General features: G+C 46.3%; 3 protein-coding genes, 1 long non-coding RNA gene and 1 other non-coding gene across 7 annotated transcripts; 2 read left to right on the forward strand and 3 right to left on the reverse strand.

Annotated features, from left to right (window-relative positions):
- Window positions 1-1,497: 1,497 nt before the first annotated feature.
- On the reverse strand, window positions 1,498-1,569 carry Trnae-cuc (transfer RNA glutamic acid (anticodon CUC)). Its single transcript has one exon. It is a non-coding gene; the product is annotated as a tRNA-Glu (tRNA).
- A 140-nt stretch (window positions 1,570-1,709) lies between these two features.
- Window positions 1,710-2,722, forward strand: LOC113201811 (uncharacterized). The gene is made up of 3 exons (XR_003303185.2): window positions 1,710-1,901; window positions 2,017-2,258; window positions 2,332-2,722. It is a non-coding gene; the product is annotated as an uncharacterized LOC113201811 (long non-coding RNA).
- LOC113201810 (uncharacterized) lies at window positions 2,706-4,742 on the reverse strand. Of its 2 annotated transcripts, none has more exons than XM_026415740.2 (2): window positions 4,455-4,742; window positions 2,706-4,277 (listed from the first exon to the last, which is right to left on the reverse strand). In XM_026415740.2, the coding sequence occupies exons 1-2, from the start codon at window positions 4,593-4,595 to the stop codon at window positions 3,039-3,041; spliced, it is 1,380 nt and encodes a 459-aa protein (XP_026271525.1). In that variant the 5' UTR covers window positions 4,596-4,742; the 3' UTR covers window positions 2,706-3,038. The 2 variants fall into 2 exon arrangements, with proteins under 2 accessions (XP_026271525.1, XP_026271526.1); XM_026415741.2 differs by having other exon boundaries at window positions 2,706-4,274; window positions 4,455-4,741.
- Window positions 4,743-6,117: 1,375 nt separating this feature from the next.
- LOC113201793 (glutathione S-transferase 1-like) lies at window positions 6,118-9,668 on the forward strand. 2 transcript variants are annotated; one of them, XM_026415711.2, is made up of 6 exons: window positions 6,118-6,229; window positions 8,031-8,179; window positions 8,313-8,371; window positions 8,451-8,589; window positions 8,722-8,886; window positions 9,036-9,668. In XM_026415711.2, the coding sequence occupies exons 2-6, from the start codon at window positions 8,039-8,041 to the stop codon at window positions 9,174-9,176; spliced, it is 645 nt and encodes a 214-aa protein (XP_026271496.1). In that variant the 5' UTR covers window positions 6,118-6,229; window positions 8,031-8,038; the 3' UTR covers window positions 9,177-9,668. The 2 variants fall into 2 exon arrangements, with proteins under 2 accessions (XP_026271496.1, XP_052128089.1); XM_052272129.1 differs by lacking the exon at window positions 6,118-6,229 and adding an exon at window positions 7,727-7,891.
- A 2-nt stretch (window positions 9,669-9,670) lies between these two features.
- LOC127750422 (cell adhesion molecule Dscam2-like) lies at window positions 9,671-12,392 on the reverse strand. Its single transcript, XM_052272120.1, has 6 exons — window positions 12,086-12,392; window positions 11,862-12,005; window positions 11,483-11,767; window positions 11,109-11,354; window positions 10,554-10,635; window positions 9,671-10,315 (listed from the first exon to the last, which is right to left on the reverse strand). The coding sequence occupies exons 1-6, from the start codon at window positions 12,390-12,392 to the stop codon at window positions 10,096-10,098; spliced, it is 1,284 nt and encodes a 427-aa protein (XP_052128080.1). The 3' UTR covers window positions 9,671-10,095.
- Between the last annotated feature and the right edge of the window lie 59 nt (window positions 12,393-12,451).

A 12,451-nucleotide genomic window follows, 5' to 3' on the forward strand; every position in this document is an offset into this window, starting at 1 on the left:
TAAGACAAACAATGTCAACTCAACGTCAAACGTTCACAGGTGGAATATATAAATATTCATGCACTTTCCACTATGTTTCCATATTATTTACTTTATCAATTATTAAAGAACTATAGAGAAAAAAAGCATTCAGTCAGCAGGAGCTGGAATATTTGTGCCTGTCTTTGAGCAGAAAAAAGTGCAAAGCCAATGAGGAGATATGAACCTAAACACATCATAATTAATATTTGTAAGATTTCATGAAAATAAATAAAGTAAAACTTCTATTTTACAGATGGCCAGCATTCAAGTCCAGGCATCTCTTTGGACAAGCACAAGCATCACCTCCCATTTAACTAAGACTGTACCATTCAAATAAAATAAGCAGCATTACTGTAAATGACACTCTGATGATTTGCCTCCACTTCCCTCCACTAAAATCAATAACTCACGACTACATATTTTAGGATCAAGTAATTAGCTGTATATATGGAGTCGGCATAGCAGTTCAAAGCAGTTAAGAAATTACAAGTAAAGCCGAAATAGAAACAATACCAAAATAAACTTTTACCAAACATGGCTATAACATAATGTAATGATATTTTCTGTTAATGTTATAATAAAAGTCAAAACTTACCAGATTAATTCCTGTGGTCATGGGGTAAAGGGGCCATTTCTCATGCTGTGAGGCCAACTCAGTATATCAGGTGATGCAAATATTGGGCACTCTTCCTGCAACAGGGTAAAAACAGAATTTTGGTCCACATGTATAACAGTGACACCAACTCCCCTCTGGACTCTGTACACTTTCAGGTAGCTGCATAACATTGACGTGCCATGCTTCAAAAGCACTGCCTAGGGCAAACAATGTCAACTCAATGTCAGATGTTCACGTGGAATATCATAAATATTCATGCATTTTTAACTCTGTTTCCATATTATTCACTTCACATTTTTACCATTTGTTACAGGACTAATGAGAGAAAGAACTTTCAGTTGGAACAAACTGGAATATTTCCACCTATCTCTGAACAGAAAAAGTGCAATATCAAAGAGAAGATAAAAGAAAAATCTGAACCAAAACGCATGATTATAATAAATATTTCCAGGGGTTGTAAACTATTACTTAATAGCCTCTAACGTTATATTAGGAGTTAAAGTTATAATTTGTAAATTTTACTGCAGTCTTGTGGAAATAAGTTAGTTGTTCCACTTGTCTAACTTTTTTCCACAGTACATTTGATTAATATAGGACATATTTCAAAATCAACAACTTCAACTTTCATTTCACATGTTTTTTGTCACGTTGAGTAACTAATATTCGTTCGTGTTATGATAAGTTACCCCTGAATATTTGTAAGATTTCATGAAAATAAATAAAGTAAAACTTAGCAAAATTGTTAGCCCTCATCTCTTCCAGTCCCGCTTCATGATGTCCTATATATCTCTCTCTATCGCGATCAATAAGCAGCGATAAACACAAATGAAAGTGTGCTGATGCGAAGTCGGTAAAAACATTTCCGATACCGGGAATCGAACCCGAGCCTCCTGGGTGAGAGCCAGGTATCCTAGCCACTAGACCATATCGGACAGATACAACCTGCAGCGCCTGGCGCGGATGTGATTCGACAAGACGCACAGGCGCGATCAGCACGACATCCATCGGGAGAAGATAGAACCACGCTCAAGCCGTAGTCCCGCTGCTCCCTCACAGAGCGCGTCACCTGATATCAACAAACAACTCCATTAATCGAGGAGATGATCATAATGTGTAATTTCTGCGTTCTGGAGTGCGCGGATCCGTAGCCGGTCCATGGGGAAGCTTGCTTGAATTTCTGGCCCTGAAATCGTTAAGAGAACGTGTAGTATACTAAGTTCTGACGGCGCCTGCTCGTTTCAGGGATGCAAAATGAAAGGCAAAAGTAAGGCTTTGCAAGGATGTCACGCCACGTTAATCGAAAGAAACGTTTTACAATTTGATTTTGTGCTAGAGCTTGTGAATAATGGAAACGTTGTTGTTGTCTTTCTGCCTTCTAGAACGACTTGAACGTGCGCCACATATAGGTTAGGTTCTACTTGGAAACCTGCACAGATTCATTGCTGGATATAGTCTCGTGAGGCGAGACCCGTAATTCTGTCCTCACCTCAGCTGAGGCACGGGCCTCAAAGATTTTGAAGAGTTTGATTGGCTATCCAAGCTTGGCAAGCCAATTTCGATTTGTTTCAATAGAGGATTACTATTGCCAGCGCATGTCATATATCTTTTGAAAAATGAGGAGGTATGGAAGCTAAGATTAAGTTTCGATTTTGCGTTTTAAATAATGGTTTATAAAATTTACCTTATTCTCCTAGGTTGCCTTGTTGCACCCCACAAGCCAGCTGTAAAGTGTGGTACGTCTGAAATGAGTCACAGCAAATTTAGTATCTCTTCTTAATATTTTGGTACTGCATGCAACTCACAAATATTTCTTACCTGCCGAATATGTCATTACGTGCTGTGACGTCATCACAGCAACTGTATGAATGTAACTTGTAGTTTAACTTCTAGTACAATGAATTGTGCTTCCATGTATCTCTCTCTTCCAACATGTCTGTGCTGTAAACCCTGATATAGATTCTGAACTGTGGCTTTAAAGAACTAAAATACTGTGCTTTAGTTTTAATTTTGACCAGTTAACATGAGTTTAGAATATAACTAGAACAAACTTGTGGGAAATAAAGAAGTATTTGTGGAAAAAAAGAAGTTCTCATTTAATTTAATCATCTCTGTGGAATAGTAAATAATAAAAAAAAAAAAAACATCTTAACAATTCCACAATGATTTTTTGAGAGTACAAATCATACAATTAGAGGAAAATTTAACCTTGACTGGAAAAATGATTAATTATTTGATCTTGAAAAACTTTTGCTATTGAGCATTTTAACACCATGTTGTCATCTGGGTAATGATTGATTCAGAGGCCCTACGTACAAACATGTTTTTCAAAGATAGATTCTTGTCTCCTTTAGAATAGAGTCACTTTGCTTTCCATAAGATACAATACAAATGTGAATCACTACTATGGCTTGCAACTGCACACTATACTCTCTATTGTTACCTTTATTTTTTGGTGTTGTTCAAGCTCCTTAGCAAGAACTTTCACACATAATTTTGATCCCTCATCACAGTAACACTCAAAAAGAGAGAGCTTTTCCAAATTAGATAAAACATTGTTTGAAGCTCCATTTGCCACGGCTGAAACACACTGGGCACTCATTTCGTGAAAATAAAGAGTCTTCAAAGATGGAGTATTTTCCAACACATCCAGCAGTTCCTCAGATTTTATGTCACAAGACACCAGATTTAAGAGAGAAATTTTGGGGCGCCCCTTGACTAAAGCCATTAGTAATGGGGCATATAAAGACCCACCACCAATTATCTTGACAGTCTTCAATAGAGGAAACACATTGTTCTGGGCTAAAACAGGGAGCACATTGGAAACCTCCGAGGAAGTTTCGTCAACACAATCAACTATAATGCTATCCAACCTTTCACATTTTTCAAGGAGTTTAAACTCTTTACAGAAAGGCACTTGAATTGTCTCCAAACTGGTGCACTTTGATAAGGCCTTTACTTCCCCTCGGAAAATAGAGCTAGTTGTTGTGGAAAGGTAAACTTCAATCCAGTTGGGATGAACAGAGATAAGCTTCTGAACAGTGTTCATGTTTTCATAGGAACAGTCCTTTACATCAAGGATTTGCCAAGTTTTCCAGCATGGAGCAGCCCTTCTGAAGGTAGCTTTATGATAAAAAAGAGCAGCTCCATCCACAACTAAGTGTTTCAGTTTGGTCAAGTTCAGTATTTCTTTCCATATTCGTTTGACATCTTCATCCACATATGGAGTGTATGTGTCAGTTATCATCAACTTTTCAAGGCAATTTTTATACTTTTTGAGTAAGCAAAACAGTGCTGCTGGTGGAAGATTATCGTAAATAAAATGAAGAGCCATTACCTCACTTGGACATTTCTTGATTATTCTTTGAGCAAAGTCGGGTCCATCCCGATACTCAAGCTCAAAAGTGATAGAACTTAGTTTAGGTGCCATTTGCAAACATTTGAAGAACATTTTTTTTTGAGACTCTGACATGTGAGATTCATAGGACAAATGGACATCTTTCCAAAGATTCTCATGTGATGCAAGAAGCTGCCACCTTTTGCATACCTGTGGCAGGAGGGTTGCAATATCCTTCAGCAGTTCCAACTCTTGGAAGATGCGGACTACAAGGTGATCTGGCAGGCGATCAATGAAGCAAACCTGCTGGAACAATGGAGACGAATGAGCAATCGACAGTAAAAGCAAAACACACGATTCATAAAAACTTTCATGAGAGAGGTCAGGGCTTTACATTACACAATAATAAATGTAAATATTTCCAGGAGTACAAAAATACAAAGCGATAAACACCACACATTTAGTTGTAATAAGTATGTTTACCTTGTCCTGAACATCATCGTTCGAACATGAAGCTGAAGCGGGATCTGAAACTGTAGCTTTGCTTTCACCAAGCTTGGCAGCTTTACTTGGGACATCGCTGTGATCACTGACGTTCGAAGTGCTTCTCCGTGTTCTTTTCATTGTTTACAATTGCAGCGATCACAGAATACAGAAATAAATTTGCTTTTCGACCTGTTGCTTCTTGCCACAATACGAAATACAACGTGATGACGCGAGTTCGCATGCGTCCTCAACAAGCATTCCAGAAACAAAACAAAGAAGGAAGGCTAAAGGGCGACGCGAGGGGGTGGGGGCGGAGGGCAGGACGGGGCTGCCAACACTGTGGCCACAAATATGTTGTTATTTTACACGCTGTTTTTCTAACACCGGAAAAAAATACAAAGAGTATAAAAAAACTGTCAAATATCTAATAAAACTTTAGAACAAAGGCGATACGACAATGGAGGGGATTCGAAGGTGACAACCCGACAAATAAAGCATCGCAGAGGTTGGCTGTTCCGGAGGGAAGTCCCATCGAATGTGGGGGAGGGGGTTCATTAGGTGCTACGGCCAAAAACCGGCCCGTGAGAAATGCCGCCGCAGCCCCAAACCACAGACACAATGATCAATGTGATCAATGTGATCATTGAACAACTGCTTAACGCTTGCAAGGGCACAACTGCTCATCACTTGTAAGTGTGCAGCTCCTATGTTGCACACTTCCGTAGATTAGACGCTGCGGAGAGGCACATACTTAAAATTATGAGTGACATACTGGCAAAAATATTCTTCTTCAAGTTGCACACTTGCACAAGTGTTACGCAATATTGCACAACTTATACTCGGTTTATCAGTGTGCGACGTGTGCGACAGTAAAAATTATTTTTGCCTAAACCTCTGGCGTTTTGTAAGCACTCCACTGATACCCCACGTGGGTATCGCGGGGTGAGCTGAGAGCAAGTTCGGAGCACACACTCGGGCGATTATTGACTTTACTCATTCGCAGAAGTTCTCAGCCGCACCAGGCGCTTCAGCTTGGACGGTCAGAGTCACTTCCCTGGCCATGCTCGGGTTCGCGGGCTTGCCTCAGCTCTGTCAACCGCACCCCGACGAAACGCTGAGGTACCGCCTCTGCTGCCTGCGCAAGATCCTTGGAAGAAACATGTAGTCATGTTGTATTCAATAAAAGTGATGCTTTGGTCCAGAGAATCTGAGTATCGATTATTGTACATGCACCCCCCCCCCTCCCACACACACACTTACCTCCCACAGTGGCCGTTTGCCACCCAAAATATGGTCGGAGAACGCTTGGAGTACAAGTCGGAGAACGGCTGGAGTACGTACCCTACCCAGGTGTCCTGGAGAATACGCGGCAGCTCGATGGGTTGCCTACACACTGGCGTGCAGGCGGCCGCCTCCCGCCACCCCTCGCGGCAAGGGCCTCGCCAACCGCGCCTGCACGACAGCGCGTAGGCAACCCATCGAGCAGCCGGGCATTCTCCAGGACACCCGGTACGTAGTACGTCAAGCCTTATTGTATACAGGAGAACACGAGTTGAAGTGCGTTTCGCAACGCTATCACACGGAGAGAGAGAGAGAGAAGGGGGGGGGGGGAGAGACAGAGAGAGAGAGAAGGGGGGAGAGAGAGAGAGGGGGGGGGGGGCACTCACTCATCTAGCTGAGCCGGCAGGTCCGAGGACACCTCGCTGCTCGCCCCGTGTTCCGTCAGTCGGCGTCCCGATCCCTCCGCATCTTCACGTCATACTTCAAGACAGGTAAGGCCTTCAGCTGGGCCCTCTCTTCTCTTAGGAAGTAGTCACACGGCAGTCGGTTCAGTAACAGTGTGGAATCAGGGACAAGGACAATGTTGGAATAGATTAGCACCCGTGTGTCAGGCGTCAGGGCTACGACACCAGCGTGCGGGTTTGCCTACTCACTTCATCTAACAAGGCGCCATGGCCGCTGGGTGAAGCATCCCGAAAGGCCGTTCTTCATTCGCCGTGAACGTAGTCAGCGCACCAGCACCAGCATGCACCCCACCGACCTACCGTGGCTACAAATGTGACACGAACATGTAGCATAGGTTTCTCCTATTTCTGGTCCTTGCGTAGTTCCGTGCATGAAAGCTCCTAGAGCGCCTGGTCGGTAGGCAACATTTGTTGCCTGCAGTGCATGTGTGTAGTCCGGGCCTGCCTATCCCCAGCCTCGCAGGCGCCCGTGCTCCCCCTTACTTTGCAAAAAGAAGCTGACGATAAAACGGTCGTTCTTTCTCGACGATCCCTCACACCTTCGATTATTAACATGTTGAGTGCGGCGCCAAAAAAAGAATGATGTCCCAGGAGCCGGAGGCTTTTAGAAACTCCATACATTGGGGCCCACGGTGAGGGTCAAATGAAGTTGTAGATGGCCGTATATGATTTGTGTGTGATCATATAAAGCGATATATTTTTATATATGACAACATATCTGTCGACAGTCGACATATATGGTTGTATATGATCATATATGCGTATAAAAACACCAAAAAGTGCTTGAAAATTACCACTTTTGCTTGGAAACCAATCAGTCACTTTTAGCGTGTATATCTGTTACTTGATATGCGTGTATATATATATTAAGGGACAGCGATATGTCAATTTTTGAGATATCGATACAGGCTCGGCCAGTCTGCACAGTGTTCTACGCAAAAATCTAAGACCTGTTTACTGAAATATTATTTTTTGAGACGAGTCCATCTCTGGGCCCAACAATGGCCTTGAAAATTAGCATGGGGTTCTTATGGGAGAAAAGTCCAAAAAGTAATTTTTCTATTTTAAAGCTGCCAACTGAAATTTTTTAGGGGCAACACAACACCATTTTGGGAATGCAATGTACACGGGAAAACGAATCAAAAGACGTGCCCCACATTGTATTCCTCCCCGACAGTCCTCAGCTGGAATAAGGTGTAAAAAGGCCGAATCACCGCCAATTTTTAAATATAATCTGTATACAGTAATATATAATCATATATGTGGATATCGGTGACCCACAATGTGGGTCCGAATGCACTCAACATGTTCCTCTTTTTTTTGGCGCCGTACTCAACGTGTTAAGAGGGGCCAGTTGTAGGCCGGGCGATAGCGGCTATCTCTTTAGCTGTTCCGGGAGATAAAGAGAGTGGTATTGCAGAATTGAGCTGCAACAGTTACGGAAATAGCTATGCCATCATGGCGATGACTGGCAATAGCTGTAATTGAATTGAGGGGTAAGGGTGGGTCAGTGAAGGTGGGTGCTGGTGCTGGGTCTTACGCTCTCTTTCAGTCGTTTGTCGTCCCAGCGCCCCAAGACACGCGTGGTGTGTGGTTTGCACTCGATAACTATCCACAAAGCACGCCCGTCATTTGCCATTACGAACCCGTGAAAGTTCAGCCCTTGCAAGCTCTCTTAACGCCTGGCAGGTAGGCAACATCTTGCCTGAAGGGCATGCACGTACTGCGGGTTGGCCTACCCAAGTCTCGCAGGCGCCGAACTTCCTCGCAATCGGTGGAAGACGGCCACATTTTGTGGACGATCCCTAACATGACGCTGTGTCTCCAGAGTCCACGATGGCCATCATCCTGTACGGAGACGAGGTGAGCCCGCCCGTGCGCGCCGTCATGCTGGCCTGCAAGGCCCTCGGCATCAACTACGAGTTCAAGAAAGTCAGCGTCATGAACGGCGATCACAAAAAGCCGGAGTTCATCAAGGTAGGCAAACACCGCAAAAACGCAAATCAAAAATATAAAGTTTACAGGTTGATTACTGCTCCTAGGGAATTAGTAGGACTACATTTCTTGATAATCTTGTTTAATCATACTATTTGTATAAATTGTTCTGTAGATCAACCCACTGCACACAATCCCAACCGTCCAGGACGGTGACTTCATCATCTATGACAGGTAAGCCAGGAAAGGTATCCATTTCTCCGATTTGGTCTGTCCGTCACGCTGCAAACTAATTTTTTGCTTTCGTCCACAGTCATGCCATCGTCACTTACCTTGCCGACAAGGTAAGCAGCGACAGTTGGTATCCTAAGGACATCAAGAAGAGGGCTATTGTGACCCAGCGCCTGCACTTTGACAACAGCGTTCTCTTTACCAGGCTCAGACACCTGCTGGTGAGTACTGCAAAATGACGCAAACCAGATATTAATTTGACACTCATTTTTAGAAAACTCGGGAGAAATCCCTCATCGCTTTAGTATAATTATGGACAAGACTCGTTGGCATACTCGCGTTATCTCTTGCAGGAGCCCTTGGCCGGCGGGGCCACTGCCTACGACCCAGAAAGGACCATGAAGTTGGTTGAGGCCCTGGAGTTTCTGGCCAGGTTGATCCAGGAGGGAGGCTGGCTTACCGGAGACAAGCCCACCATCGCCGACGTCTGTGCCGCCGCCAACGTGTCCTCCATCCTGGTAAATAAGTAGCATAGAAGTGTGCAATATTTAAACATATGCTCTCCTAGTGTCCTAGTGTTCCGACGGTGGTTTCGAACCGGATAGTAAATTTAAGTCGGGTTGGAGTGGACCTAGTTTCAAACCTGTTGCTTTTTCTCTGTTCTTAGGCTGTTCTACCCCCCGCCGATGTCCCAGAAAAAGTGGCAGTGTGGTTCAAGAAGTGCGAAAAAGAACTACCAGAGTTCCAAACCACCAACAAACCAGGAAATGACGCCCTTGGTAATTTTGTACAATCCAAGCTGAAGTAAAACGGTGGCTCAAAATAAGGACTGGGAAAAAAAACTGTCGCCATCTTTTGGTATGTTGTTTCTCGAATATCAAAACGCTTAAATAGGACCCAATACAATAAAGTGATAATGCTGAGGAACAAATGTCAAAGAAAGTATGTTACACATTAGGAAGTTTTCAGATTTTATTCTTAAAAAAATACCTTTTTTAGTAATCTTAACATCATTACTTCACAGTCAGTATCATTATAACATAATTAAATATCACATATCATTTAGTGGTAAAGCAAAAACCACATATACAATGAGGGATCATTTTTGTTTTTTAAAATATGTAACAGCAACAGTATGTTTATATTATAATGAAACAGGAACATCAAATAATTGTAACAGTTCAACCTCATAAATATGTACAAAAATATGTTGAATGCGGAACTACTTTGAAGTGGAGAATGATTTACACTGCAGCAATGTCAGTGATCTTAATCATCAATAAAGACTTACATTGATAAACAGGTCCTCAATTTTGTGCTAGTTCCTTATGGAGAGAAAAAGGGCGAGGAAACAAATTGGCACATTTGCTTCGGCAGTAAAAGAGTGATGAAAATTACCCATGGCTTTACATGACAGAATGCCATGTAGTCGAGTTGGCATTGAACAGATCAGTCCCAGTGATTCACGATACTAATAAAGCTAATATACACACTGACATATCCAGAAAAGAAAATTCAAACAATTTACAAAAAGATCACAGATTCGTTTTTTTTGCACAGTATTAAAAAAAAAAAAAAAAAAACTTGGAATAGAGCCAGTTTCTCGTGGGTTCTGCTAAAGACGGTGCACCCCACTTTCCAAAGGCACAGGGTTGCGGCCACGGCGGCGGCCTCGCGGACGGGTCCGGTCAGCACGGCGACAGCCCCGCCGGCGCCTGCTCCGCGCGTCACACGGCGATGGTGAAGTCCTGGCTCGCGCCGCGCGACCCGAACACCTGCACGTGCGCGGGGAAGGGCGGCAGGTGGGGCGGCAGCGCGCGGGGCTGGTCGCCCAGGCGCAGCGTCTGCTGCAGCGACTCCAGGTCGCACTCGGCGTCGCTCATCTCCGCCGGCAGCCGCAGGTCCATGCCCACGATGCCGCCCAGGCTGAGCTCGCGGTCCCGCCGCCTGCCGCACCACAAACAGTAGCAACCATCCGTCAGACTAACTGCGTTGCGTTTAACAATCCCAAGGGAACGGCTTGCCTATGAAATTTACTTTCCCAGAAAAGAATTTTTGGCAGTATTTAAAAGGAATGTCAGAGTTTGTTTGTTTTCTTCAAATTTTTGTGTCAAAATTTCAATTTTGTTCTAATTTTTACTGAAAAGATTTCAGACTTCAAAATACCTGACCTAGGCCTGCTCACCTGTGTCTCCGCGACGGCAGCGTAAGCCGCTCAGTAGTTTGATCGACTGATGTACTTAACTTTGGGCCGCGATAGAGGAAGCCTGCGAAACAAGAGAGAAGAAACGGAGTGAGTCGCAATGTTAGACGCGCCGGTCGATAGAAAGGTGACAGTGTCTGCAGCAGCGTGGCGGCACGGGTCCCCGATAAGACCAGGCCAGGCATAAAGGCGATGGAAAAAAAATGATATAGCTTCAGCCCAAGTGCGGTGGGGGTGGTCATCCCATATGCTACGTGAATTTTAGGGGGGGGGGTGAAAATATTATGGGGTCCCAAAAGGATAAGGACTATCATTTTGGTCCAAAAGAAACGCCATGATACTTGTGACCGAGGTACGAAAATAATGGGGTCCAAAGAGATACTTTGTGACCAGGATACCCTATGGACTCTAAAACGATGGCTCTAATCCTGTTGGGACCTCACTTTAATACTTGTGAGCCCCTCCCAAAGAGTCACGTTTGTATGGGAACGACCGCCCTGAGTGGTGTTACCCGGCACTGAAACGGTACTAACTTACTGTGTTGAGGCGAGGGCCGCGACACGGCGAGCTGGTGCTGCTGGTGCTGCTGCAGCTGAGCGTGCTGCGCGAGCTGGGCGAGCTGCGCGGCGTGGCGGCTGGCGCGGCGGTGGCCGCGGGGCTGGGCGTTGCCGCTGCTCGAGCTGGACGAGCTCCGGCCGTCCTTGTCCTGCTTGCTGCCGCTACTGCCGCTCCCCCGGTGCTTGAGCGGCATCCTCAGCGAGCCCTGGCCGCCCTGGCCCGGCACTGAAAGCAACAAGGAACAGAAGATCAAGTATTTTGGGGACATTTTCCAGCATTTTTTATATATCTCTTAAACTGTTTATGAAATCGGATTTTAAAACCCCTAGGCCTTCTCCCGGGCCGACACTCACGGGCATGGTCGCTTTCCGACCCCGACTCCGTCTCGTCCGAGTCGGAGCGCTTGCCGCCGCCGCGGCTGTTGGCCCTCGACCGCGACCTGGACCGCGACCTGGCGCGGCTGCCGGGCGGCGCCGCCGCGCCCGGGTGCCGGATGTGCTGGTAGTGGTCCTCCTCCAGGCCCAGGTCCAGGGCCTCGTGGTAGCCGAGGAACGTGCCCCGGCGCTGGGGGTTGCCGCCCATGTTCTCGTGCTCGGGCAGGTGGAACGTCGCGTACGGGTAGATGTCCTCAGAGTACTCTGTCCAAGGGTCAAGGGTTGCAAGGGGTCACAAGTCTCTACGGGAGGCTCATGCTGCACACACAGCCCCTCATGACTTGGGTCGCTCGCCTACCTGGTATCCTGTCGAGGGCGTTGATGTCCCGGCCGGGTGACTGCAGGGGCTTCCGCGCCGTCGAGTAGTACTGGTCCCGGTGCTCCATGCTCATGTTCTGCTTGTTGTCCAGCGACACCATGGCGGCGGAGCGCGTCTCGAGGTCTGGGGGGCAGGGAGCAGGCCGTAAGGGACGCGAGCGGGCGGGGGACGGCGGCGGCGGCCTCGCGGCAAAAAGTACTCACTCCGGCGGAAGCAGAAGCAGGCCAGCGCCACGGCGGACACCAGCGCCAGGACCGAGATGAGGGTGGGCGCCAGCACGGCGGCGTCCAGGTAGAACGGCGTCGACGACAGGCCGGCGTCGGCCGCGGCCGAGTCCACGGCGGCGTCGCCGTCCGCGGCCAACGGGGCGGGGCCGGTGAAGTTGTAGAGGTGCACGGTGGAGCCGGCGTTGTTGTGCGCCGTCACGCGCACCGTGTAGCGCGCGCGCGGCACCAGCGGCGCGATGGACAGCCGCTGGCTCGGCAGGGCGTTGTTGGACACTGGAATCATGAAACAGCGATTCAAAATTTCTGGAAATGTATCTTTCACGAGGTTTTTCAAGATTGTTT

The sequence above is a fragment of the Frankliniella occidentalis genome, unplaced genomic scaffold (assembly GCF_000697945.3).
Source record: "Frankliniella occidentalis isolate FOCC.00 unplaced genomic scaffold, Focc_3.1 Scaffold188, whole genome shotgun sequence".
In the NCBI taxonomy this organism is placed as follows: domain Eukaryota; kingdom Metazoa; phylum Arthropoda; class Insecta; order Thysanoptera; family Thripidae; genus Frankliniella; species Frankliniella occidentalis.

Bases quoted from the DNA above. Each gene is read 5' to 3' on its own strand.
- LOC113201810 (XM_026415740.2), bottom strand. From the start codon at position 4,595: ATGAAAAGAACACGGAGAAGCACTTCGAACGTCAGTGATCACAGCGAT. The intron at 4,278-4,454 runs GTAAACATACTT...CCATTGTTCCAG, and splicing joins ACGATGATGTTCAGGACAAG to CAGGTTTGCTTCATTGATCG.
- LOC127750422 (XM_052272120.1), bottom strand. From the start codon at position 12,392: ATGATTCCAGTGTCCAACAACGCCCTGCCGAGCCAGCGGCTGTCCATC. The intron at 11,768-11,861 runs GTAGGCGAGCGA...ACCCTTGGACAG, and splicing joins CGCCCTCGACAGGATACCAG to AGTACTCTGAGGACATCTAC. The intron at 10,316-10,553 runs GTGAGCAGGCCT...GTGGTGCGGCAG, and splicing joins CTGCCGTCGCGGAGACACAG to GCGGCGGGACCGCGAGCTCA.
- LOC113201793 (XM_026415711.2), top strand. From the start codon at position 8,039: ATGGCCATCATCCTGTACGGAGACGAGGTGAGCCCGCCCGTGCGCGCC. The intron at 8,180-8,312 runs GTAGGCAAACAC...ATTGTTCTGTAG, and splicing joins AAAAGCCGGAGTTCATCAAG to ATCAACCCACTGCACACAAT. The intron at 8,590-8,721 runs GTGAGTACTGCA...TATCTCTTGCAG, and splicing joins CCAGGCTCAGACACCTGCTG to GAGCCCTTGGCCGGCGGGGC.